The sequence below is a fragment of the Vitis riparia genome, chromosome 17, assembly GCF_004353265.1.
Source record: "Vitis riparia cultivar Riparia Gloire de Montpellier isolate 1030 chromosome 17, EGFV_Vit.rip_1.0, whole genome shotgun sequence".
Classification (NCBI taxonomy): Eukaryota; Viridiplantae; Streptophyta; class Magnoliopsida; order Vitales; family Vitaceae; genus Vitis; species Vitis riparia.
In genome coordinates, this window is record NC_048447.1 from 13,191,333 (window position 1) to 13,219,173 (window position 27,841).

Consider the following 27,841-nt stretch of genomic DNA (forward strand, 5'->3'; position numbering starts at 1 on the left):
TTTGTTTCATATCTTAGTGTATTTTAAAAAAAAATTATATATATAAGAATAATCAATATAAATTTATAAATTCTACGCATATTCAAATCCTTCAAATCCTATTTTGAAAAGACAATTTAACCTAAAATATAATAAAAATAAAAGATGAAAAATGGGATACCGATTATGAGAAAATGGTTTTTTAAAAATATATAATTCTAAAATTATTTTAAAAATAATTTTTACAGGTAAAATTATTTTTCTTTTAAAAATATAAAATTACTCAAAAAAATATTTTTTTAAAAATAGTTGCCAACTATTATCATAATATTTCTATTATTTTTATTTTTAAAAATAATATTATTAAAACAAATTCCCCACACAATTATGTTTAATGCTCAAATACATTCAATTTAAAAATACAATCAATCAATTAGGTTTCGATTAAAGGAAATGGAAACGCGTATCAAACTATTGTTTTGTTTGGTTTTTAGCTCCTCCAATCCGTGTCTCAAATAATCAACAAGAAAATTCTTTTAATACTATCCCATCCCCCGTAAATCTCCCAATGGTGGAAGGCTTAACTAATTTTCAAATGGTTAGATGCAGGCCGATGTAAACACAACCAATTTTTAAACTTTGCCAACCTTTCAAGTAACCGCAAAATCGTATTCCAGCACCTCGCTTTCAGAATGTGAACGGACACGCGATTCCTTCTTTATATTGGACACATCAAAGTTCACACGTCCTTCTTTGTGAAGACCAAAATGCCCTTCACCATTTTCCACTCAAATGACCATAATGCCCCTATTATAATATACTTTAATTTCAAATGTCAATTTATAAGATAGAATTTCAAACTTAAAAAATGTATGACAAGACACAAATGCATTTTTTTTTTTTAATTAGTGTAAAAAATTTATGAAGGATGCCATGTTTTGATAGAAGATTAGTATGAGACAGGATGCTAAAAGACATGTCAAAAACGTTGACGGAGAGATTTCCAAGACGCGCTGAAACGGTGCGTTTTACGCGCCTAAAGCATATAAAAGGCAGAATCAGAAAGCAGTTTGAACGGTATAGAGCAGCTAAAACTAAAAGCTTTAAAAAAAAGATAGAAATCAATGGATTTGCAGAGAGGATTGCCACTGCTAATCCAACAATTCGGTGCACTGTTCAAGAAGAATTTCCTTCTCTCATGGCGGAACAAGGGGGCGACGTTTCTTCAACTCTTCTCGTCTCTCTTCTTCATATTCCTCATCTTCTGTATCGGGAAAGCCATTCGTTCTCGGTTCTCCTCTTCTACAGAGTATGAAAACGTCTTTGATCCTAAGCCTCTGGTCTCTCTTTCGATTCCTCCTTGCGAGGATAAATTCTACACAAAGCTTCCTTGCTTCGACTTTGTTTGGAGCGGTAATGGAAGCGCTAAGATCCAGTCTATTGTCAATAGAATCATGACCAATAATCCTGGCCGCCCGATTCCTTCCGATAAGGTATGAATTTTGGATTTCGAAGATTCGGATTTTTTTGTCTCTTGTTTTTTCAATTATTCGTGATTTGGTTAGAGAGAAAATGGAGGAAAAAGAAAGGGAATGAAGGATGAAATGTTTCTTTCTCGGTAATAACTAATGAGAATTTAGCTTTTTCTTTTTCTTTTTTCTTGTTTCCCCTTTCCATAGCTTTATCTGGAAACAGCCGGCTGAATCAATTGTGAAGTGTATTATGGAAGATAATTTTGCTGTTTGATTCTGTGAACCAGTTTTATTACTGTGAATTTTGATTATTCGTGAGATTTAGATTTTTCACTTTGGTCTGTTTGGTTGTGAGGAAAAAGAAAAGAAAACAAGTGGAAATATGATTTTTGTGTGTTAAAAATAAACCCGTGCTCTCAAGTTTTAGTGAGTAACTAAAACTTCTAATTTTTTCTACTAGGTCTATGAGAAACGGGAGGAAAATATTAAAAAAAAGAGGTGAGAAAAATTGAAAATTTTCACCATTTTTGTTTCGTGATAAACAAGTATTTCACAGTAATAGTTCACTTGAGACAATCAAAATTATATTTCATAGTAATAGTTCCGTCGAAACCATCAAAATTATAATTCTTTGTAGGGAAGCATGCTGGTGGAAATCTTTTTTTCTTTCTGTTATATTTAGGCTCTTTTTTGGTTGCTATCATGCTGAGAAAATGGAGAATTTCCTCAAGACAAACTATGGATAATTTCCTCAAACTAACTAAATAATTACATTTGGTCATTCAACTGGAATTTTTTTCTTCTCGTGAATCCTAAATGATGAAAGAATTTTAAGATTCTGTTATTTTTCTATCTTCTCTCAGCAATTAAAAGGAGAATTAGGATTTTTCCTTAGTAACATTAAGACTTGCCTCTGGAAAAACAGAAAAAAATAAAAGAAAAGGGAAACAGTTATTTTTTCTGTGGTTCTGGTTCTTAGCTGATTTTACTAGCTAACCAACTCCTGCAAACAATATATGATGATGGAAATTGGTTTTATTTGGATCTCTACCATGTTTTATTGTTGATAATAAAGAGACAAACAAAAATTTGAGTCAGTTTATCAGCAACCAAAATTTATTTTCCAAGTTTAGTTGGGTTAATCAAATAAGACTAAGGTGGTTTTTTTTTTTTTTTTTTTCACTTAAATCTAAATAGAATTTAAATTAATTTAACTTTAAATACAACTCAATAGTATTAAGCATTAAGTTGTTTTTTATTATTTTATTTCTATTAAGTATTATGCATTAATAGGTGAAGGTTGTGTTGAGATTGTGTTTTGGTTTGTTTCAAAAAGTTATCTTTAGCATTCAGCAAAAACCTAAGGTGGTGTTTGTTTTTTGGCTGAATAAAAAAAACCAAAATATTTGTCTTTTTCTATTAAGCTAAAAGTAACCTGTTAACATCGTCCAATATAACTAAAGTGAACTTGTTATCAATATATTCAGTTTACTTATATTGGACGATGTCAACAGTTTACTTTTAGTTGAATAAAAAAAGTCAAATATTTTGGTTTTTTCTATTCAGCTAAAAAACAAACACCACCTAAATATTTTGACTTTTTCTATTCAATAAAAAAATTAAATAAATAAAAAGTAGAAAAAAAAAAGGTTAAAAACAAATAATTTGAAGTCTGAAAACAAATTACATTCAACATTAAGTCAAAAAAACAAACACTAACTAAGTCAAGCTTTGTGAGTTATATCCTTCCTGCTACAAGTTAAGGTTCATAGTAAAATAAAGCTTTTGTCCGTAGCTAAATTGATGTAGACTTGTATTGTTCATTTTGTGACAGTCTATGTGTTCTTGTGTTCATCTACAGAAGGGAAAATGTAAAGTTAAATGTGAGATGGGGAGAGTAATCTGTGTTTTCTCAAAAATTGGTATACAATGCCCTTGAGCTATCTGGTGATGTCAAGTCATTGTAAAATGGCTTTTAAAAATTTTGTTTACCTTGACTTTTTTTTTTCAAGCAATTTCCATTTTAAATATAGCTGCTCTCTTCGTGGCTCCATTTTGCTCTTTGAAAAAATGAGACTCTTTTTTCTTTGCTATCATTATTTCCTGCAGCCAAACAAAGTAAAGTTTAATGTCACTCTCAGTGAATATCTTGTTGATGGTTTCGTCAATAGTTCAAGAAGGTTATGATAAGTCTTGTGGAGCACTTATCAAACAATAACTTAATAGGTTTAGGTCGTCTGTGTCACAAAAAAAAAAAGTTGGTGTTTCCAAAAATAAGGATTGGGAAACAAAGGCAATGAAAGTGTGTGCTTACCCATGACTCTTCTTCACATACTTTATATTGGCCCCTTCTTTAAGAGTTGAGTGAAAAAGTGAGATAAAATGTAAATTATTGGACAGTGAAGAAGCATGGTCAACATCTCTTATTATTACTCATGAGTTTTACCTTTCTAAAGCTTTTTCCTTTTGGTTTTCTTTTTATTTCTTTCTTTTGTTTCTATCTATGCATTAAGCAAATCCTTATTAATGAAACACTTATGAGAAAGTCCATACATTAAAGGACATATAACCATTCTATCTTTGCTTTATTTGCCTAGGTCAAATCATTTAGTACACGTGATGAAGTGGATGCATGGCTATATAGTGATCCAATGCGTTGCCCAGGAGCGCTGCATTTTGTAGAAATAAATGCTACTGTAATTAGCTATGGCTTACAAACTAATTCTACTCCAGTTAGTAAACGAGGGCAGTATGAAGATCCCACATTCAAATTTCAAATTCCACTCCAAATTGTTGCAGAACATGAAATTGCTAGGTCTCTAATTGGAGGTATCAAATTTTCACCCTTATTTTTGTTGTCTTTTAAAAATCTTCTATTGTTGGCCAATGCTATGATGTCCCTATATCCATTTGTCTTAAACATACATTTTATTCTTGCATATTCAGATGCAAACTTCAACTGGGCTGTTAGATTTAAGGAATTTGCACACCCTGCAATAGAAGAGTTCTCTGTTGTGGCTGTAGTAGGTCCAACATTTTTTCTTGCAATTGCCATGTTTAGTTTTGTTATCCAAATTAGTTCCTTGATCACAGAGAAGGAACTAAAACTTCGCCAGGTATTGATTGTTCAAATCTGCCTATCTAATAAAAATTTCAGCATTCATGCACTTTTATGGAATTATTCTCATGTTTGCTATTTTTGTGTTTTACTTCATAGGCAATGACAATGATGGGTCTTTATGATTCTGCCTACTGGTTGTCATGGCTCACATGGGAGGGAATTATCATACTTATTGCTTCACTTTTCATTGTTCTCTTTGGAATGATGTTCCAGTTTGATTTTTTCTTAAACAACAGTTTTTCAGTTGTATTCCTCTTGTTCTTCCTTTTCCAACTCAATATGGTAATTTTTCTTTCTTATTATCCTAAATTGGTCATTGATTTTATTTGTTCTTAGACATAAATAATCCTATTTCAGCATATATATCATTCATTCATCGTGTTGGCTTGTGATTCTAGATTGGTTATGCTTTCATGCTGTCGTCCTTTATAAGCAAGTCATCTTCATCTACAATTATTGGTTTCTGCATTTTTATCATCGGATTTTTTACACAGGTAAGGTTTCCACTTAAATTTATGGAATGGAAATTACACACTCAGTCATCACTAATAAATTCAATTTGGTCATTGCAGCTTGTTACAATATTTGGATTTCCCTATAGTGACAACTTTCCTAATTTCTATCGGATTATATGGTCACTATTCCCTCCTAATCTTCTTGCTGAAGCTCTATCATTGCTTGCTGATGCAACTTCCACTTCTCAAGATCCTGGGATTAGCTGGAGTAAACGAGCAGACTGTGCACCAAATGATTTGGATTGTGTCATTACAATTGTATGTTTATGCATTAAAGCTCAAAATCCTAACATTGACAATTTAGGTTGCTTGTAGCTTTTACTAAGACATCACCTTGGCATTCCATTTTCTTTTCTTTGCTCTTCACTTACTTTCTTTCATTATTCCTTCTTCACTTTTATTTTTAATCATGAAAGGTAATTATTAAGGTTTATCCTTTATATTATGCTCTCACTTCTTATATTCTTGACAGAATGATATCTATATATGGCTCACAGCCACATTTTTTCTATGGTTTCTTTTGGCCATCTACTTCGATAATATAATCCCAAATTCATCGGGTGTGAGGAAATCTCTATTTTACTTTTTGAAGCCTGGGTATTGGACAGGAAGAGGTGGAAACAAGGTGGAAGGTAATCAAGATCAAAATTTTAATCTATGCTCATGAACTTCCTTGTTGGCTGGTAGTTATAACTGACCTGACCCATCTTTACGTTTCTTCGTTTAGAGGGTGGCATTTGTAGTTGCATAGGTTCTATTCCATCTTTGGAGGACATCACTCCAGATGATGAAGATGTCCTTGAAGAGGAAAACAAAGTAAGACAACAAAGAAGGGAAGGTGTAGCTGATCCAAATATTGCAGTTCAGATATGCGGTCTTGCAAAAACATATCCTGGGACAACTAATATTGGTTGCTGTAAATGCAAGAAGACTTCGCCTTACCATGCTCTCAAGGTAATGAACTTATTTTACAGGGATATTCAGTAGTACTATCTGTCACTATTATAGGGGATTTATTTATTTGTGATAACTTAACTTTACTCATGAACAGTGGTGCAAAGAGTTACAATTTGATGTTTTCCATTAGCAGATTTTATGCCACATTGACCTAAGAAAATTTAGTTATTTTTTCCCTCTATATATATATATTTTGCTTGTTTGTTGTAACTTGTGTAGCATCTCTCAAGACATGTCCTTTGTTAAAATAAAAGGTAGGTGTGAGAGGCCCATCTCTCAAATGCAAGTAGGTGCAGGGGGCAACACTTCTCATCTAATTTCATGTATTTTTTTAGATCTTCAGATGATCAAGTGTGCATGCCATCTCCACCATTTGAAAATTCTTGTGTTAGGCAAGATGACAAAGGGGTATATCTTATTTTGTATGTGTCAATGTTGTAACCACTGCATATTTGCAAATCACCTTCAGGGATTATGGGTGAACTTTCCAAAGAATCAACTATTTTGTCTCCTTGGACCCAATGGAGCTGGAAAAACTACTACAATTAATTGCTTGACTGGAATTACCCCAGTCACTGAGGGTGATGGTAATGTTCAATTTTCGTGTTTATTAATTTCTTCTATGAAGTTAATGCAATGTACTTGAGCTACATTATGAACCGTCTTGTTGACAGCATTAATATATGGATATTCCATTCGAAGCTCTATAGGAATGTCAAACATTCGAAGAATCATAGGAGTTTGTCCCCAGGTGACCCTTTCTTTTTTTCTTTGGTTTCATCTTTATTCAAATAAATCTAGTTTTCAAGAGGACTGACTTAAATTTTTTTCTTTTCACAGTTTGACATCCTCTGGAATTCTTTGTCTGGTCAAGAGCACCTAGAGCTGTTCTCTAGCATTAAAGGCCTCCCCCCTTCTTCAGTCAAATCAGTATGTACTGAGCAAACCCCAATAAGGGGCCTTCACCTACTTGATTTTTCCTATTTATTGGAAGACTTGGTTTTTGTCCAATTATAAGTTTTTACACCAATATAGATGTTCACTTCATTCTTGATGAACTCGTGTCAGTAGAATGTCTCTCTTCTATTCATATTTCCTGGAACAAATGCTTCTACTTTTGTGCAGGTTGCTCAAAAATCATTGGCAGAGGTGAAACTCACCCAAGCAGCCAAAATGAGAGCTGGGAGTTATAGTGGAGGAATGAAACGCCGCCTTAGTGTTGCTATAGCACTAATTGGTGATCCAAAGTTGGTCATTATGGATGAACCGGTATGCAGACTAGAGACTTCTCCTTTCTGCATGTTTCTTTAATGTTCCTGTTTCATATGAAGTTTCTTTTAATTTGTAGACAACTGGTATGGATCCAATAACAAGGCGGCATGTGTGGGACATAATAGAGAATGCAAAGAAAGGGCGTGCCATTGTCCTAACGACACACTCAATGGAAGAAGCGGACATATTAAGTGACCGCATTGGAATCATGGCAAAGGGTAGGCTTCGTTGCATTGGGACCTCAATTAGGTTGAAGTCTCGGTTTGGAACTGGTTTTATTGCTCATGTAAGCTTCACTGGAAGCACGAATGGAAACACTCGCCCCAATGACGATGCAGTCTCCACACCTTATCATGAGGCCGTAAAGCAATTCTTTAAATATGTATGTGTAACTAATAGAGGTTGCTTACACATATCCTTGACCCCCCCCCCCCCCCCAAAGCTTGGTTTCTGATTTCTCAATGTTTTGTTACAGCATTTGGATATAGTGCCCAAAGAAGAGAACAAGGCCTTCTTGACTTTTGTCATTCCCCATGATCGAGAAGCACGGTTGACGGTAGACGACTCTCTCATTTTTTGCCTTGTTTAATTATATACTTACTCTGAACAACCTAATTTATCAGGATTTTTTACTATGGCTACCAATGAAGATTTTGAGTAGAATTTGGTGTTTGTTTCTCTTTTCTCCTTCGTGGCTTTTATATTCCGCAATAGAAATTCTTTGGAGAGCTCCAAGATAGAGAAACAGAATTTGGAATAGCAGACATTCAACTGGGGCTTACAACTCTTGAAGAAGTTTTCTTGAATATTGCAAAGAAGGCAGAGCTAGAAAGTGCCGCAGCTGAAGGGAGCATGGAATCTCTGACTTTAACATCCGGCATAGTGGTTCAGGTAGGTAAAGTTTATTTAGGCTATGTTTAGCTCTAGAATATTTGAGGAAAAATACAAAAAAAATAAAAAATAAAAGAGAGAGAAGAGAGAAGAAAAATAAAAGGGAAAAAAAGAAATAAAAATAATTTTAAAATCAATAAATTATATTTATTTATTATTTCAAATTTATTTGACTTATTTTAACTTTTTTTATATAAAAATTAAATAATTTTAAAATACATAAGTTTTTAATTAATTAATTAATTATATATAAAATAATTTTCTATAGCAATTTTTTTCTTTCCAACCTTGAGTCATCGTAACATAGCAAGCTCCTTATTCAAAAAACAACTATACTGACTTATTTTTACCTTTTTCTCCCCCCTTACAATGAAAATGCAGGTACCTGTGGGAGCCAGATTTGTGGGAATTCCAGGAACAGAGTCTGCAGAGAATCCCAGAGGAGTTATGGTAGAAGTACAATGGGAACAAGATGATACTGGTTCGCTCTGCATTTCCGGGCACTCGCCTGAGACTCCAGTACCTCCTAGCATCCCACAGATGCCTTCTTTGCGTAGAAGGTCAAGGACTGTTCAAGGGGTCGTGATTGACCCAAATCAAATTGTTTCAAATGATGATCGATGATAGATTCTAATATTCATACAGGTAAAAATACCATGTTTTGTTATCTTATACATTTAATTGAAGCGTGGCAGCGTTTTGTAATAATGTCCTAAATGTACTGTATAGCAACTAAAATAATGAAATGCCTGTTAGAATAACACCTTTTGAGAATAATGCTTTGATCTTCTGTATTCTCCTCATCATTGCCCAATGATTATCATGTTGAGTGGTTCCAGTTTGGTGTCTGGGACGACTTTAGAGACTTTTGCATATGAAAAAAGAAGAGTCCAAATGCAGGGGAAACCAACGAGTGATTAGCAATAATCTGGGAACTTAACAGAAATTATACTCTCATAATAGAAACCAAGCAGAAATTAAAATTAATGAATGATTGCAGTACGATGAAACTTCAAATCCTATGGATGTACATATACTCTCTCACACTCAAAAGCAAAAGAAACTTTTGAAAAAGCTCTTCGCACAATCACACACCTCCGAGTGGGAACCCATGTTCAGTTTTTTTACACAATAATCTTGCACCATAAAGACAAAGCCAACAAGTTGCTCACAAATTTAACTTACTGTAACTTTTCTTAAAATTTGGATTTCCTTCCAATCACCTTCTCCACTCTGTTTGGACTGCCACCTTTGCTGTAAAACAAAAACAAAAACAAGAACCAAGATATTAACGGGAAGGCCCAAAAACAAAAACAAAAAAGACAATGAAAAAGTGAGTGCATAAGAACGCCTGTATAAAATGTTGAAATTCTTATTCAAAATATAGGTTGAAAACACTTTTTCAAAATTTTGAAATTAAAGTAAAAATCACCAAGTTGAATTTTTATCTTTTTATAAGTTATCATTTTATATAGGAGTTTTTATTTTTAAAAATAAAAAATAATAAGCCACCTAGATGTTTGATGAGGTATGTCTATTCTACAAAAGCCGCAAAATTCTTCTTTCATACTGAGAATTTCTATTTGAGCTGATGCAAAGTTTGTTACAAAATATGACAAAGCTCTTTTTGGAAATTTACTATATATTGAGAATACTAGCTTTTACTATGCATCATAACTTGCATGCACAGCACTGTGGAGTGGCATGAAGAAAATCCCAATTCCAACCCATGGAGAAACAAACCAGTAATTAGAACTGCAACTCGGGTGGGTTGATAGATTAGAAGTCAACCCAAACCCAATCATACCTCACTTCAGATTAGAAATTTTCAACTCAAGTCAAATCTGTTGGATCATCAATCATATAGTTACTCAATTAAGGCAATATTAAGAAAATAAGTTTTTTCAAAATAATGCATCTATAAATATAAGATCAAATACTTACAAGCTAAAATAAAAATTAGTAGAAGGATTAATATGGTCAAAATTCTATATGACAGAAAAAAATTAGAATTAATATGAATTAAGTTATCCTATCTATCGTGCTTATATTTAATATAAAAGTTCATTTCTCTTTGCTTTTATATCTAACTCTATCTACTTTTTCCTTTTATTTCAATTTTTGAGTGCTATAAAATGAAAAATAATATATACCTATCATTAGTAAATTTTATAGATACCCAAAGGCTAAAGCCTCAATCCAAGCTCAACACAATCTTAGATCAAGTTAAAATTTCCTAATCCAAGTTTGGGATCTCACGGGTTAGGTAGGATCTAACTCACCAGGTTGCAGCAATACTAAGCTGACTATTCTCAGGGTGTGTTTGTGTGTGTTGTTAAAGGAACTGAACCAAAATTCTTGAAAAATGGGAAGCAGCATCGAATCAGGGTGTGCTTGTGTGTGGTGTGAAAGGAGTAGAACGAAAACTTTTGGAAAATGAGAAGCAGCATCACATGAGAAAACAAGAATCAGAAACTCCAATGAGATCACAAGTTCCTTACCGTTTCCATCTTTTGAAGACAAAATGGATCTGTCACTTCTATTTCCTCCTTTGCCATTTCCTTGAACCGGTTTCTGTGTCTTCGGTGACAATGAGTTCATTTTGCCATTAGTAGAGGAGGGCAGAGAATGACGCCTGGTTATGTTATTCTTCTCAGGCACATCTTGCCCCAACCGAGGGGAGCCTTGGGCTCGGAGCTTTGCCTTTGCAGATTGAGTTGTTGCCATATAGCTTGGCAACTTTGGACTGCTCTCTAGCCCATTTTCTGCACGTTCTGGCTTTGCTGGAATAGAAGCTTTCCTGCTTGATTTTTGGTTTTCATTGCTAATAGCATCCTCCTTAGAGCTCAATTCCTCATTTGCCACAGGAATATTTTCATCTTTTCCACTGTTCTCTACCGGCTGTAACTCAACTACAGTTTGGTCATTGTGTAATGAATCCGATGCCTCATTCACCCATATCACTGCCGGTGGTTCTGTTGTTGTTTCTACTTCAGGCAGTTTGGACACAGTCACAGGTGTCTCCATGTTCATCTTCTCTGCAGAATCACCCATGCTCTGCTCCAAAACATCATGTCCTGGAGTGCTCGATATCTTTTCCATACTTTGCTTTGGTTTCTCAGTTTCATTGCCCGGCTGGGCAGAGCTCTCCACAACTGGGTTATGAACTTTTCTCAAATTACGTTTAACTTTTTCAAGCTCATTTTGTGGATGTTCCAGTACTGGGTCTGCTGGACGGCTTGAAAGTTTCCTGAAGTTGCGCTTGGGTTTCTCAAATTCAGTGGTTGATTGGGCTGAGATACTGTCAACATTCATAGCAGGGATCCTTCTGACACTGCGCTTGGGCCTACCTGTTTCAGTTTCTATAGCTTGAGGGTTACCCTGCTTTTTCTGGGATTTTGAGTCAGGAACTTGCCTTGGTTGGGGAATCGGTTTCCAGAAGTGGGATGCTGACCAGCATTGCAACCAATAGAAGTCTGAATTTGGTTCATCAGAATCATATTGAAGGTGTAGAGGCATCACAGTGGGAGATGAAGCAAGAAGCTAAAGCAACAAAATAAGTAGTTTCAATCAAATGACAAAACCGAAATTGAAATCTATGTATTTTTTATTAGTGATAAACTGAAAGCACTTTTAGCCTGTAGTGCTTTTGTCAATAATACTTCTATTAGAAATGTTTTTATAAAGTCCAAAAATGGTTTTCAAAAATGGGTAAAATAACTAGTGATTATCTAGATTCTTAAAAGTGATTCTCTAGATTCTTATGAGTGTTTATCAAACTTTTTCTAAATACCTAATTTTGGCAAGAAAAGTGCTTTTTAAGTATTATGTAGTATTTCTAATTCTCCTAGGATCAATCTCAAATGGGCTCTAAAGGTTTATTTCTTATTAACCTTATAGTGAATCCCAAGAATATGATGTGCTCAGACACAGCATTGAGCAACCCAGGGATTACCATATGATTCAGGGATGGAATAAAGCTACTTAAAATTTTAGCCAGGATGCCATAACAAATGAAATTATATCGCTTGCTGTATTAGGTTTCAATGTCACTAAACTTAAATTAATTCTACTATTACGGCATTGAAACCTTGAGCATCAGAAATGGTTTGGTACAACTCAGTCTCTGAAGGTTCCAAGTAAAAATAAGAAGGTGGAACTAAGGTACAGGTCTCAACCACTGGCTAGTGTGTGCCAAGACCGTATGAAAAATTTTCAAGTATTTGTTAAGCAAGCCCATTCCTCATGCACAAAACACAAAAACAAACTACAACCCTTTTCCAAGCATAAATTCCTCAAAAGCCTATGTGAAATCTTACTTATTCTGGAATGTAATTCTATAACTATGGAAATCAGATCGGGGCACATGTTTCCAAGGCCAGGCTTAATTTTCAGATCACGATGCATGGAAGAGAACAATTGTAGGCTAATAAGCCGCTACAGGATATGATAAAAGCACAATGGACAAAGTATACCTCATCTTTTAAAGTATCACATACTGTTATGCTAGCTCTGTTTTTGTCTATTTCAGAATATAGAAATTTCCACGCCTGCATCCATGGACATGACATGATCCAGAGCTCACCTTATGAACAAAAGTATTTGCGGTTCGCTTTGCTAGTTGTGTGGATGAGCTAACTCCAGCAGGATCCCCAAGCTTGCCCTTCTGATAGAGAAAAATATAAAGAAATTGGTAAATAGAAGCATGTGGCAAACCAGCTGGTTTAACTCTGTGATAGAGATATAATGTACTCACTTGGAACTAAATGCATTCCATATCTCACTCAAGAAGGCCCTATCCTAACTACTTGGAGTATCCTATGTAAGAATTTGCTTTAAGTTCTTATGCTGGCTATTCAATCACCCAGCAGAGTACAAAATTTAACATAGATATATCATAGTATGTTCATTAAGGGAACAAATCAGCATGGCCAATGAATCTAAGTGCCACCTAGGCATGGGGGTCTTCCTAAGTGATGAGCAGCCAAGGAAACCAGATACAATTCAATAAAACCATATATTTACAAGATGCCTGGATTCCTCAACTTGTATGTCCACCTCTTATTCCTAGTAAAGGAATTTTAATTGTCCATATTTGGGTAAATTGAAAGGTAGAACCAAGAAGATAATTCAATACCTTTGGTTACAATATATAATAACGATGTCCATATTTCAAAAGGGTGCCTGTACTCAGGTTCCTTTATCATCTCATATAGTTTCTGCTGCATGTATCATTATTCAAATAGAAAATAGGTACCTGATAGTTGAAAGATCCTACTGATTACTACTCAAAAACCACATATTTTAGATACTAACTTTCATGTGTTTTAGACCTTTTTGAGTAGTAATTATGCCTAATTTGCCCAAGTAATACATTACTACCCTTACAAGTGATACTAATGGTTTTTGTTGAGTTTTGGAGATATTTTAAGGTGATTTTTGAAGCATGGAGTGACAAATGGAAAATGAATGGAGGAGGGTACATAATGTGGTCATGAGGAAGAGGAAATGCACTTGAACCAAGCTTTGAAGCTTAATTGAAGGTGGTGGAGATGGATTAAACATGAAGAAATGAGAGAAGTTGTAAAGAGGAGCCGGAATAGCATAATTGTCGGTTTCGCATGACCATGCGAAATTTTCGCACAGTCATGCGAAATGAGACAGAAGGGAGGTGGCTGCAGCATAAGAGGAAATTTTGAGGAAGTAATTTCGCATGACCATGCGAAATTTTCGCACAGTCATGCGAAACGCTCCAGAAGAACGAAAAGGAAGCTGTTGCATTCTCCACTTCGCACCATCATGCGAGATTGCTAGGGCTCGTGCGAAAATTCATTTTCTCCAGCTTCCTTGATGAAGAAGCATCCGGAAGACCTCTAGAATGTTGCCAAGTGTCATTTTTACCTTGGCCTATAAATAGAAACGGGATTAACTCATTTAAGGACTTTTGATACATTTTCTAATTGTAGAACTTTTTAGATTTCTTTTCTCTATATAATTCTCTACTTTCCTTTATTTTCTCTCATTTTCTCGGTAGCCAAACATGTCTTGTGAGATCAAATCTCCAAGCATGAGTGGCTAAATCTCGTTTTTCTCGGAGGAAGGAAGATCTAAAGGCAAGATCTATGGTGAATTAGAGAATTGAGTTTGATTTGCAAAGGTAATTTGATCCAATTGATTGATTAATTGAAATTTGGGGATTTTTCTCTTCAAATTATCTTGGATGATTACTACAATGCAAACTAGGTAGATTCATCAAATTCTTAATGCTAGATTTGATGAGATTGAATAGTTGCATTGTGTGAATCATTGAAAGATAATTTAAGATGAATTGAATATATGATTTGAATTGATCTCTTGGATTAGATTACCTAATTTTAAGAGAAATTAGATCTAGATCTAAAGCTAAATCAAAAATCGGTTTAGATGAAAATTTAGGTTTTCAATCTAACTTGATGAAAATTAGATCTCAACACCTATTCACCATGGAAATTGCTCTCTAGAAAATCCTAACTCCGAGAATCTCACATCTTGTAAATTTTCTTCTCTTTTACACTTCATTTTCAATTCAATTTGAATACATTGCTATCTTGAGAATTTATCATGCAATTTCAAGTAAATTTCACTTGATCACCATCATTTCTTATCATCTCGTTCAAGCCTTAATTACCGAGAATAATCCATCCTTGTGGACGATACCTAAATACCACTATACTACGGTAGTTTGTACTAAAACCACTTTTTGATCGGGTACAAATTGCTATAGAATAGTGAATTAGGTTATAAATTTTGTTTTGATCCAATAAACGACAAAATCCGAGCGATCACCTACCTTATTAAAAGTAGCATGATCCAAAGATTCAGGATCACATCAATTCTTATCAAATTAGATTGTTCAAATTTTTCAAGCAGAGATTACAACGGTGAGCGGCTTCACTTTTCCTTGTTCTGATAATAAGAATTATGAAAAGAAGAACTATGATTCAAAATTGATTGCTGGCATTGTCACTCAAGAAATTACCAGAGGTTTCACTTGAATGCATTTCTTATTCACTCTGAGGCCAAGTTCAGAATGCCTGATCCTTCTTCCACGAGCAAGGGCCTGTATCTTGACAATTCCCAGCATACAGTATAAGGTACAAATAGCTTGTCTCCTCACCAAGTGGCCACGGATAAGAGCCTGCAACCTTATTATCCCTTTGAGGGCCCGAAATGCACGGCGAGCCTTCACACAGTAAGCTTACATCAGGGCAGGTAAAGTTTTCACTATTATAGATATTAAGACAATGGACTGGAAGAAAAAAAGTAAATGAACTAATTGTCAAGCATAAGATATTACATATGGTCAGAACTCATTCAGGATGATAAATACAAACAATCAGGGCCAGATGTTTGGTGGAAGTGACCAAACAGCTAAAATTCTAGTACAACTACTGATGTATATTAAACATTATAATATCTGAGGCAGTAAAGGAAGCTGGAGGAAGCTACTCTTGCCTAGGAAATCCTCTCTGAAAAACAATTTACAAGTTGAGAAGCTATACCCCTGCATGTGGTTTTCAAACAGGAAACATGCAGGCAGTCAGATGACCCTAGTAGGCCCACATCTACACTCTAAAGACTCGAGGGAAAGAAAGAGATTCAGGTGGCACATATTGGATGAAGAGAGAAAAAGATTAGACTTATCATTCAGTATTATCGTTCTTTTCCATGGATAAAGAGTTATGAGAAACAGTCCAGAAAATGCTTTATGAACTGGAAAGCTACATCATCCAATAGAGGTTTGCGATTTGGGTGGGTTGAGGCGGACCAGAATTATGAAACACTCAACCCTCAACCCAATCCCATCCTAATATCATATTTCTAAGCTCGGGTTGAGTTTTGGTCAGATTAGATTTGGATTGATCAAGCTGTATATTCAAAATCCACTCCACAAAGTTTTAAAAAAAAAAATCTATATATTTATACCAAATTTAAATAATAAAGGAGACAAATTTTCAAGATAATAAAAAAAAAGTAAAAATTAAATTCAAATAAATTTCATATACCTTTTGAAAAAATAAAAAAGTATATGATATAATTCTAATTAGCTATTTTTCCTCAAAAATCTAAAATAAAATAACTAAAATGAGATCAGTGGCGAAGCTAGAAAATAAGTTGAGGGAGGGGCAAGAATACTAATTTATTTTCAGAGAAGGCAAAAAAGAGCAAAAATCAATTGGACAGTTGAGTGGTGACCAGGTTTCCTTCTAAAACGAAGGGTAATGGTTCAAAGTTCAAACCCTCACACAAGAAGGTTTTTTCCCCAAATTTCAATATAAATATAAAAGAATCTTAAATTGGATTCGGGTTAGGCTCAAGTTGCTTGAATCTTAGCCTTAGCCCAAGCCAAATCGATTTCGGGTTGTTAACACCTTACCCAACCCAACCCAAATATTAAAAATGATTATTCAAGCCCATTCAAAGGCCAGGTTGGGTTCGAGTTAGGTCAAGCCAACCCACCCAAGTTGCACCTCTATCACCCAATAGGTTAATTGAACCCATTGGATTTAGATAATTAGATATTTTTCCACAAAAATCTAAAAGAAAATAACTAAAGTGAATATTACTATATAGGATAATTTAAATATAAATAAAACAAAATCTTAAATTGGGTTCGGGCAAGTTGTTTGAGCATTAGCCTGAACCCAAGCCAAATCGAATTCAGATTGTTAACACTTTACCCAACCCAACCCAAATATTAAAAATAATTGTTCAAGCCAATTCAAAGATCAGGTTGGCTTTGGGTTGGGTCAAAGCCAACCCACCCAAGTTGCACCCCTATCACCCAATAGGTCAATTGAGCCCATGAGATTTGATTTCACAGATGAGCAAGCAATAGAAAAACAATTTTTGCATAAACAACAGTAAACATGTGCAGTCGAAAAAAATATATATATATCCAAAACATAGAATGAGATTTATAAATATTTTTAACATAGTCGAGTAAGTGCTAGTACTATCACTTCCCATTTTGAGCAGGCTGTGGATTGCATTAGAAGTCAGATCCATATCCCATCCAATCCCTACAAATAGGAGGGATGTTGCACCACCATACCCAAGACGGAAAAAAACTACAGCAGTTTTCATTTTGTGTTGCTTGTCCATCAACCAAATTAGCAGCAATTCCAGCAATAGAAATTTACCAGATAACCCCTAAAAGCAGCCTGGGCCTTTGTAGCAGCTCGCTCCTGTCTTATCCTTTCAGGATTATTTAGTGTACTGAGTTGTCTGCACCCTTGAATATCTGCATCCAGATCCCCAGACAATATTCCACCCGCAGAAGCTTCCCTGTTCTCAAATTCTAACATCTCATTTTTGTCAATAATATTAGGAGCCTCTGATGACACATGGGGATCCAAACCCAAGTCAGCTTCTGGTGCCTTGGCAGCAACCCACACTTCTCTCTCATTTGCAACTTTCTTCACATTGGGATCAAACTATCAATTAGAACTTGTATATTTAATAATCTTAATACAGATGCAAGCAGGTTAACATCAAATTGAATCCGCTTGTTTAGTTAAAACAACTCCATAGGAGTCAAAATGATACTTGTATGAAATAAAAGGACTGCTAAACTTGTACATATCATGCAGAAAAATGTCTATGAGAAAATGCTGGTCTTATTAAACTGATAGTTACCAGAAGTTTAAATTTCTAATAGTAATTTTTACAATTGTTGATATTTAAACCAAAGCCAATGGTAGAAGTTAGCTGCACACTGAATGATGCAGAACTGGATGAAGTCACAACTGAAATATGGTTGTCTACAAGCAACATCAGCTTCCAGTCATTGAAATTATGATGCTAACATGCACTAAAATCCCCAGTTAGTGTTAACGTAAAAAAATGTGAGATAACGTGAAGCTTAATTTTGAAGTGAGGCATTTTATCATTTACTAATACAGCCTTGAAAACCACCAGACCAACATAAAATATATTTTGATGTCATTAATCAGGTACTGAGTTCAGAATAAAGCCTGAATAAAAAATAAAATTTATTGGGTCATATCTTCTGTATCAAGATTTGCAGTAGTGCAGAATGAATCTTATGCTGCTGCCAAATCTATGACAGACCAGGTAACCTGTATAGTGATCAATTTACAAATACCTCTCTTCCTTTTGAAAAATTAGATTTGGATGCTTTCTTTCCAAAAAGTAGGGTCTTGATCCATTTTCCTGGTGATTTGCCCATTGTAGGAATACTGCAATATAAAATCACAAAAGCCTGCACTCCCCTCCCTGCATTATTTCATATGATTACAGCTCAAATTTACATAAAAGCAAAATGAGAAATGAAACATAAACTAGTGACATGCAACCAAAATGATAAATGAAAAAAGAATCACACACACTATTCATTTTTTCTTTTCCATTTTTTTTTCCTGTTGGAATTCTATGATAAATGAAACAAGAATCACACACACTATCCAAATTTGCACTTAACTAGTAAAGATTATAATGGACCAAATAAGATGTGGAAGTTGGCCAAATCAATATTCTTGTAGCCATAACAAAAGTTTATAGTGGATTAGATTTGAACATGATTTTTCCCATGGGATTTTTTTTCCCATTTGGGGTTCTCCTTGGTGCCTTGCTTTCTCTATAATGTTTTTCTTTCTTTCTTTTTTTTTTTTTCTTTTTTTTGATAGGCAAAGAATCAATATATTAATAATATCTAATAAAAGGGAGCACAAAAGTATACATGGCATATACAAAGGCGCCAAAAGGCCAAACAAAGCAGAGGGATACACAAAAACAATTCCTTCACACTACATGCTTTCTAATTTTCCTTCTTAATTACTCTGTATGTTATGGTAGTTGCATGAATAGGAAGTAATTAACAGGGATTTGATTAACACATTAATTAATTTTTAAAAACCCTAAAATTGTATTTGAGACCTTCACTCTCCATGCCTTTAGGTCAATCCAAACTACCAATACTTAACAATGTTCCCATGATCAATCCAAGAAAAATTCTAATGTTACACAAGTCCACATAGCAGAGGATTAAATCCTAGACATACAGTTCTGTGCACCCACATATTAGGCCCTATATAATTTCCTGCACAAGGAGGAACCAACATGCCTAAGCAACAATCCAGTGACTCTATTTCAAAAATGACTTGAGAATCTCCTTTCAAAGTTTGGAAGGAACATCCTTGAGGCTTTCACTTTAAGTTTTGATGAGTAGACCCATGCACTGTGCCCACTTACATTTCTCTTGCCAACAAAACTAGCTTGCAAATACTGTTCTCTTCCATTAGGCTATTCTCTAAAACTTTCATTTCTTTTTGCTAGTGAATCTAAACATACTTATCACTTATATTTCTCTTGCTAAGGAAACTAGTTCTTAAATATGGTTTTATTCCACTAGGCTATACTCTTACACTTTATTCGATTTGTCTAGTGAATCTAAAAATTTATGTCTTGCTATGTAGTATCATATATTGAATAATTTTTCAGTTGGTGTTGATAGAAATCTGTGCTAGTGAGCCCAAATACAGAATCATTTCTTGGAATAAATTCAAAACCAACTGCAACAATTGTTGCAGCTCTTCTTTCTCTTTTTAATAATTATAGAATCATTGGCTTAGTTTCTATATGCATGTATAATTCATTATTATAAATCTCAATGATCCACCTTTTACAGTTTTACTCATTGTCATTTAACTAATTAGAGTTGCAACCATTCGATTGTTTGAGATCCTGATGCTAATGCCTCATTGTTAAAGCTTATACCTTGTATCCTAGGGGTCCCAATACCTCATATTACACTTTGCTCCTTTAAACAGAATTTTTGAAAAATAGTCATGCAAGACTCATAATTGTCTGCATTCTTAGTATGAAGTTATCAACAAGTGTTATATGATGTCCAGTGCGTCCTTTAAGTATACACATTTAATTAGTTAGAAAGAAAGGAGTGTGTTATTAGGTTTTTTGATAGTTACATCACTATCACTAGCTATGTTTTATCTCATTATACTATAAAAATATTAATCACAATGTCTACCAGCATTTAGATAAATAAAAATAAAATACAAAAATGAGCCCCTTTATTGTTGTATTGTTAGCCAATAGAACACTTGTGCAAATTGTTTCCAATGTTTCTTGGGAAAGCACTTGCAAGAAGAACAAAAGATGGCACGGCCTACACCAAACAAAATATTATCTGAAAACTTTGTACAAGTTAATAAAAACACAAGCAAGCAAAAGTCATAAAAGCAAAAAGGAAAAGTCATCAAGAAATTATCATGAAAAATATTCAAATCCAGACACTCAGCAAGATGCAGTTACTAGTCCACAACACATATAGGAATCACTATGCATCATTTGGCTCTCAACTTGTCGAATATCCAACTACATGGACCTAAATCTTCCGACCCATTTCAAGTAGGCAATAGCCATGTAAAAAACTTTAGAATAAAGAAATTACGACACTTTGTTAGTTTGATCCGGGTATGCCTAACATATAAATAATACAGTAATTTCTGTTGGGCTTTATGGAGCCTAGTTTTGTTTGATCCAGTTTGACGACCCGACCCGAATAATATTGCATGGCTTTTTAATGGGAGATTTATTGAGGCCTGTTGGGCCCGTTTAGCCCATTGTGGAACCACCTTTTGTAATTAGGGTTTTTTAGTGTGGTGGGATTGTCGTGTTATATATATAGAGAGAATATTGTAGCCGCAAGGTAAGTACTCTGTATTCTTCCCTGATAATAGTGATATCCCTGCAACTCCGTGGACGTAGGCAAATTGCCGAACCACGTAAATACTGTTTTGTGCGTGTGATTTTTTCTTAGGCGTGTGTTTTCTCTAATTTTTTTGTTTCTCACAGGTTGGGAATTCGGTTTAATTCCCTACAACTGGTATCAGAGCCTAGGGTTAGGTTTGAGTGGGAGCAATGGCAGAGGAAGCAGGAAAGGCATCTGGAATAAAAAAGTTTGATGGCACAGACTTTGCGTATTGGAGGATGCAGATTGAAGATTATCTCTATGGGATGAAATTGCATCTGCCTCTTTTGGGGACAAAACCTGAGAGTATGAAGGCTGAGGAATGGGCGCTTCTTGACAGACAGGTTCTAGGAGTTATTAGGTTAACTCTGTCTAGGTCTGTTGCACATAATGTTGTAAAGGAGAAGACCACAGCAGATTTGATGAAGGCTTTGTCCAGTATGTATGAAAAGTCGTCCGCAAACAATAAGGTGCATCTGATGAAGAAATTGTTCAATTTGAATATGGCAGAGAATGCATCAGTAGCACAACATCTGAATGAATTTAATACAATCACAAATCAATTGTCGTCTGTAGAAATTGATTTTGATGATGAGATTCGTGCTCTGATCATCTTGGCTTCTTTGCCAAACAGTTGGGAGGCAATGAGGATGACAGTAAGCAATTCTACGGGAAAGGAAAAGCTCAAGTACAATGATATACGAGATTTAATTCTGGCTGAGGAGATTCGCCGAAGAGATGCAGGTGAAACCTCAGGATCTGGTTCTGCCCTAAACCTTGAGACAAGAGGCAAAGGTAATGACAGAAATTCAAATCGGGGTAGATCAAATTCCAGAAATTCTAATCGGAACAGAAGCAAATCTAGATCAGGCCAACAAGTACAATGTTGGAATTGTGGGAAAACAGGTCACTTTAAAAGGCAATGCAAAAGCCCTAAGAAGAAAAATGAAGATGATTCTGCTAATGCTGTAACAGAAGAGGTACAGGATGCATTACTTCTTGCAGTAGATAGTCCACTTGATGATTGGGTTTTGGATTCAGGAGCTTCGTTTCATACCACTCCACACCGAGAAATCATACAAAATTATGTTGCAGGTGATTTTGGTAAGGTGTATTTGGCTGATGGTTCAGCCTTGGATGTTGTGGGTCTGGGAAACGTCCGGATATCGTTGCCCAATGGGTCTGTTTGGTTACTGGAGAAGGTTCGACATATTCCTGACCTGAGGAGGAATCTGATTTCTGTTAGACAACTTGATGATGAAGGACATGCAATACTATTTGTTGGTGGTACTTGGAAGGTTACAAAGGGAGCTAGGGTATTGGCTTGTGGAAAGAAGACCGGTACTCTGTATATGACCTCATGTCCAAGAGACACAATTGCAGTTGTTGATGCAAGTACTGATACAAGCCTATGGCACCGCAGACTTGGTCATATGAGTGAGAAAGGGATGAAGATGTTGTTGTCAAAAGGAAAACTACCAGAATTGAAGTCCATTGATTTTGACATGTGTGAAAGTTGCATCTTAGGAAAGCAAAAAAAGGTGAGCTTCTTGAAAATTGGCAGGACACCGAAGGCTGAAAAATTGGAACTAGTACACGCTGATTTGTGGGGGCCTTCTCCGGTTGCATCCCTAGGAGGTTCAAGGTACTACATCACTTTTATTGATGACTCAAGTAGAAAGGTATGGGTTTATTTTCTGAAAAATAAATCTGATGTATTTGAAACTTTTAAGAAGTGGAAGGTCATGGTTGAGACAGAAACAGGTTTGAAAATAAAATGTTTGAGATCAAATAATGGAGGAGAGTACATAGATGGAGGGTTCAGTGAGTATTGTGCTGCACAGGGAATTAGGATGGAGAAAACCATTCCTGGGACACCACAGCAGAATGGTGTGGCTGAGCGCATGAACAGAACTCTCAATGAGCGTGCTAGAAGTATGAGGTTGCATGCTGGACTACCAAAAACTTTTTGGGCTGATGCTGTTAGCACTGCAGCTTACCTGATAAACCGAGGACCATCAGTTTCCATGGAGTTCAGACTTCCTGAGGAGGTTTGGAGTGGTAAAGAGGTGAAGTTTTCACATTTAAAAGTTTTTTGTTGTGTTTCTTATGTTCATATTGATTTTGATGCTCGTAGTAAACTTGATGCAAAGTCAAAAATATGTTTTTTCATTGGCTATGGTGATGAGAAATTTGGCTATAGGTTTTGGGATGAACAAAACAGGAAAATCATCAGAAGTAGAAATGTGATATTTAATGAACAGGTTATGTACAAGGATAGGTCAACTGTAGTGTCAGATGTTACAGAGATAGATCAAAAGAAATCTGAGTTTGTCAACTTAGATGAATTGACTGAAAGTACTGTCCAAAAAGGGGGTGAAGAAGATAAGGAGAATGTAAATTCACAGGTAGATTTGAGTACACCTGTAGCTGAAGTTCGCAGATCTTCCAGGAACATTAGACCTCCGTAGCGTTATTCACCTATTTTAAATTATCTCTTATTGACTGATGGTGGTGAGCCAGAGTGTTATGATGAAGCCTTGCAAGATGAGAATTCAAGCAAGTGGGAGTTAGCCATGAAGGATGAGATGGATTCCGTGTTGGGAAATCAGACATGGGAACTGACTGAATTGCCAGTAGGAAAAAAGGTTTTGCACAACAAGTGGGTATACAGAATAAAGAATGAGCATGATGGTAGCAAACGTTACAAGGCCAAATTAGTTGTTAAAGGGTTCTAACAGAAGGAGGGCATTGACTACACAGAGATATTTTCTCCAGTTGTGAAGATGTCAACAATTAGACTTGTACTTGGAATGGTGGCTGCAGAAAACTTACATCTTGAGCAGTTAGATGTGAAGACAGCATTCCTTCATGGTGACTTAGAGGAAGACCTTTACATGATTCAGCCAGAAGGGTTCATTGTTCAGGGACAAGAGAATCTAGTTTGCAAACTGAGAAAGAGCTTGTATGGCCTTAAACAAGCTCCTAGACAGTGGTACAAGAAGTTTGACAATTTTATGCATAGAATTGGGTTCAAAAGATGTGAAGTTGATCACTGTTGCTATGTTAAATCCTTTGACAATTCTTACATCATATTACTATTGTATGTGGATGATATGCTTATTGCAGGGTCTGACATTGAAAATATTAATAATCTGAAGAAGCAATTGTCCAAACAGTTTGCAATGAAGGATTTGGGAGCTGCAAAGCAAATCCTTGGTATGAGAATCATTAGAGACAAGGCTAATGGTACATTGAAGCTTTCACAGTACGAGTATGTGAAGAAAGTTCTCAGCAGGTTCAACATGAATGAAGCTAAACCAGTAAGCACACCCTTGGGTAGTCATTTCAAACTAAGCAAAGAACAGTCACCGAAGACAGAAGAAGAAAGGGACCATATGAGCAAGGCGCCTTATGCCTCAGCTATTGGCAGCTTGATGTATGTTATGGTGTGTACAAGGCCAGACATTGCACATGCAGTGGGAGTTGTGAGCAGATTTATGAGTAGGTCTCAGCTATTGGCAGTTTGATGTATGTTATGGTGTATACAAGGCCAGACATTGCACATGCAGTGGGAGTTGTGAGCAGATTCATGAGTAGGCCTGGAAAACAGCATTGGGAGGCAGTCAAGTGAATTTTAAGATATCTGAAGGGTTCATTAGATACATGTCTTTGTTTCACAGGTGCAAGTTTGAAACTGCAGGGTTATGTAGATGCTGATTTTGCTGGTGATATTGATAGTAGAAAGAGTACTACTGGGTTTGTTTTTACTCTAGGTGGTACAGCTATATCATGGACCTCAAATCTACAGAAGATTGTTACTTTGTCTACTACAGAAGCTGAGTATGTTGCAGCAACTGAAGCTGGAAAGGAGATGATTTGGCTACATGGTTTCTTAGATGAATTGGGTAAGAAGCAGGAGATGGACATTCTACACAGTGACAGTCAGAGTGCAATTTTTCTTGCCAAAAATTTGGCTTTTCATTCAAAGTCGAAACATATACAAACAAAATACCACTTTATCCGTTATCTTGTTGAGGATAAACTGGTAATACTTGAGAAGATTTGTAGATCTAAGAACCTTGCAAACATGTTGACTAAGGGTGTCACTGTTGAGAAGTTGAAGCTGTGCGCAGCTTCAATTGGTCTTCTAACTTGAGGACAGGAGGATGAGTTGTAGGGATGAGGGATTGTTTTTTGGAGAATAGCGGTTTAATGTTGGTGATTGGACTAGTCTCCAAGTGGGAGATTTGTTGGGCTTTGTGGAGCCTAGTTTTGTTTGATCCGGTTTGATGACCCGACCCGAATAATATTACATGGCTTTTTAATGGGAGATTTATTGAGGCCTGTTGGGCCCGTTTAGCCCATTGTGGAACCACCTTTTGTAATTAGGGTTTTTTAGTGTGGTGGGGTTGTCGTGTTATATATATAGAAAGAATATTGTAGCCGCAATGTAAGTACTTTGTATTCTTCCCTGATAATAGTGATATCCCTGCAACTCCGTGGACGTAAGCAAATTGCCGAACCACGTAAATACTGTTTTGTGCGTGTGATTGTTTTTCTTACGCGTGTGTTTTCTCTAATTTTTTTGTTTCTCACGAGTTGGGAATTCGGTTTAATTCCCTACAATTTCAACCAACTCAATACCACAAAACAGACACAAAACCAGATAGAACTAATAAACAATGAAAAGAAAACAAGAAACTAAAACAGAATTCAAAGATTACGAAGTCATAGAGCTGGCCAAGATCTGTAAACCAAACGAGCACTAGAACTGCTACACACACCAATACAAAACTAATGCTCGGTTCAGTTTCTGAGGAAACGTATTTGAAAAATATTAATATGTTGAGCTGCACGTTTTCCTTACAAGATATCTTAAACACCAAGTGAATTCAAAGTTCCTTTCATTTTCCTACATTTTCTTCAGCAACCAAACAGTAATAGATCAGGAAGGAAAGTGAAGAAATAACACGGGAATTGAGACACATGAGCTAAGACAGAGTCAGATCTGGAACTTACCAGACAAATGTAGTCCTTCCAAGGACGAAATCTACCATGCCTGGGCTCCGAACACAGCGGAGGAAAACATCAAAGAATCAGAAGAAAATGCGAGAAAATAAAGGAGAGAAAGCGTAAAATAAAGTGAGAAAAAAATGAAAAATCAAAAGCCAAATGTACCATGAGTGGAGTGAGCTTGCAAATCAAGAAAATGTGATGAAGAGATCCATCAATATTTCCTTTGCTTCTTCTACGCATACTCTGTACTCCTACCGTTGATGAGAGAAAATTTCTATAATTTTTGGAATTAGAGATGAAATAAAGGAAAATGATAACGAGTGGGAGGTCTCATTCTAGTACACGTGAAGCCCTCTTCTCTGCCGCCAGATTGTTTGATTTTGACCGGGATTCTAAACTTGATAAGACAGATCAAGAGAGTAAGTCGGATCGGAGGGCCGAGAGGGGGGGATCACAGTGAGCAAGCGTTATTGGCGCGACCGATTAGCGATGCAATCAAGGTGCAGTTACTTCGATTCCAAGTGTGCAGATTCTTTTTTCCGACGCATGGTGAAAGTACCCATGTGCCCTCCTACCTAAACTTAGAAGCTCACGCTCAAATCAGCGCGTGATGACCTTCGCCGACTTCGGTGCGTGAAACTCGCGGCGCTCAGGGGATGTTGTTTTGATGTTGCCACGCTGGCACTGAGATGCCTCTTACTGATGTGCTGTGAGCCCTACAGCGAATCTCACTTTTAGCATTGTTGTTGTTTTATTCGTAATAAAAAAAATATTTACGTGGACGATAAAGTTTAACCAATCGAAATTTTTTTGCCATGTATGATTAAAACATTCAAATAAAAAAAAAAAAAATATATATATATATATATATACATCCACCAAAACAAAATGGCTTTCTTATAAATAAATTAATTAATTTGAATAATTACCATAAACGTGAAAAGTGCATTTTTCATATTAATTAAATATTTGGTAAATCAATTTAATAATTTAAAATGATTTAATAATTTAATTTAAGTCATTAAATAAATTAAATATATTTGATAAAGTCAAAAATAATTTTTTAATAATTATTAAAAATATTTAACTTAATTTTGTATTCATGTTTTTATTTTATCTTTTTATCTTCAGTTATCTTAATTATTTCAACGATTTCTTTTACTATTTTACGACTTTCATTATTATTTGATCTCATTTACCCTAATTATAATATATGAGGATAAATATGTCAATTTAATTATTTATGATAAATTTTAAATTAATGTTATCAAACAATTTTAATACGTAAAGTAAAAATAAAGTAATAAGTTTTAAGTCAATAACTTAATTATAATTTTATCAAATACCTAATAAATTATACTCTTAAATTTAAATAAGATATGAAAATTATTGACATATTTTATTTTTTTCTTAAATATATCATAATTTCAATGTGGCCCTTTGACAAAGACAAAATAATTCTTTGGATGGTTTAGATTTTATTTGTTAAATGATAAAGTTCTAATAATTGTTTTAATTCAATGATGTGGATGGAATTTGTCAGAATTCCTACAAAATTGATATTCTTTTAACTTTAACTTTAGCTCCAAATTTGGAATTTATCTTTCGTATTTTTATTGTCTTTTCTTATTGTCATCGATATATATTGGATTTTTTTTGTTTTCCTTGTTACATATTGTTTTTCATAAGTATATTATTGTATATATAAATAACAAAAGCATTGAAAGAAAAAAAATTGTAATGATTATTGTGAGAGAGTGTCTTGTTGGGTATTTTAGTGATTGTCTGTCTACATATCAATATTATACATATATATTCCGATATTATTATCTTATCGATTTAG

General features: G+C 35.1%; 2 protein-coding genes across 3 annotated transcripts; one reads left to right on the forward strand and one right to left on the reverse strand.

Annotated features, from left to right (window-relative positions):
* Positions 1-1,068: 1,068 nt before the first annotated feature.
* LOC117903947 (ABC transporter A family member 2) lies at positions 1,069-8,984 on the forward strand. The gene is made up of 16 exons (XM_034816461.1): positions 1,069-1,472; positions 4,049-4,280; positions 4,398-4,567; positions 4,669-4,854; positions 4,971-5,066; positions 5,145-5,345; positions 5,560-5,719; positions 5,815-6,041; positions 6,514-6,631; positions 6,719-6,795; positions 6,885-6,974; positions 7,170-7,313; positions 7,393-7,698; positions 7,792-7,872; positions 8,031-8,207; positions 8,589-8,984. The coding sequence occupies exons 1-16, from the start codon at positions 1,104-1,106 to the stop codon at positions 8,829-8,831; spliced, it is 2,877 nt and encodes a 958-aa protein (XP_034672352.1). The 5' UTR covers positions 1,069-1,103; the 3' UTR covers positions 8,832-8,984.
* Positions 8,985-9,156: 172 nt separating this feature from the next.
* Positions 9,157-26,456, reverse strand: LOC117903948 (protein IQ-DOMAIN 31). 2 transcript variants are annotated; one of them, XM_034816463.1, is made up of 8 exons: positions 26,161-26,456; positions 26,002-26,041; positions 18,355-18,485; positions 17,390-17,665; positions 15,226-15,429; positions 12,793-12,873; positions 10,709-11,750; positions 9,157-9,461 (listed from the first exon to the last, which is right to left on the reverse strand). In XM_034816463.1, exons 3-8 carry the CDS (start codon positions 18,436-18,438, stop codon positions 9,427-9,429), a joined length of 1,722 nt encoding a protein of 573 aa, XP_034672354.1. In that variant the 5' UTR covers positions 18,439-18,485; positions 26,002-26,041; positions 26,161-26,456; the 3' UTR covers positions 9,157-9,426. The 2 variants fall into 2 exon arrangements, with proteins under 2 accessions (XP_034672354.1, XP_034672353.1); XM_034816462.1 differs by having other exon boundaries at positions 17,390-17,683.
* Between the last annotated feature and the right edge of the window lie 1,385 nt (positions 26,457-27,841).

What these genes read in the sequence shown, in the direction of transcription:
- LOC117903947 (XM_034816461.1), top strand. Translation starts at nt 1,104, where the DNA reads ATGGATTTGCAGAGAGGATTGCCACTGCTAATCCAACAATTCGGTGCA. An exon ending in TAAAGCAATTCTTTAAATAT is followed by an intron (nt 7,699 to 7,791) that starts GTATGTGTAACT and finishes GTTTTGTTACAG; the next exon opens with CATTTGGATATAGTGCCCAA. An exon ending in CATCCGGCATAGTGGTTCAG is followed by an intron (nt 8,208 to 8,588) that starts GTAGGTAAAGTT and finishes ATGAAAATGCAG; the next exon opens with GTACCTGTGGGAGCCAGATT.
- LOC117903948 (XM_034816462.1), bottom strand. Translation starts at nt 18,438, where the DNA reads ATGGGCAAATCACCAGGAAAATGGATCAAGACCCTACTTTTTGGAAAG. An exon ending in CTGCTTTTAGGGGTTATCTG is followed by an intron (nt 15,430 to 17,389) that starts GTAAATTTCTAT and finishes TACTGTGTGAAG; the next exon opens with GCTCGCCGTGCATTTCGGGC. An exon ending in GTCTTCAAAAGATGGAAACG is followed by an intron (nt 9,462 to 10,708) that starts GTAAGGAACTTG and finishes TTTGTTTTACAG; the next exon opens with CAAAGGTGGCAGTCCAAACA.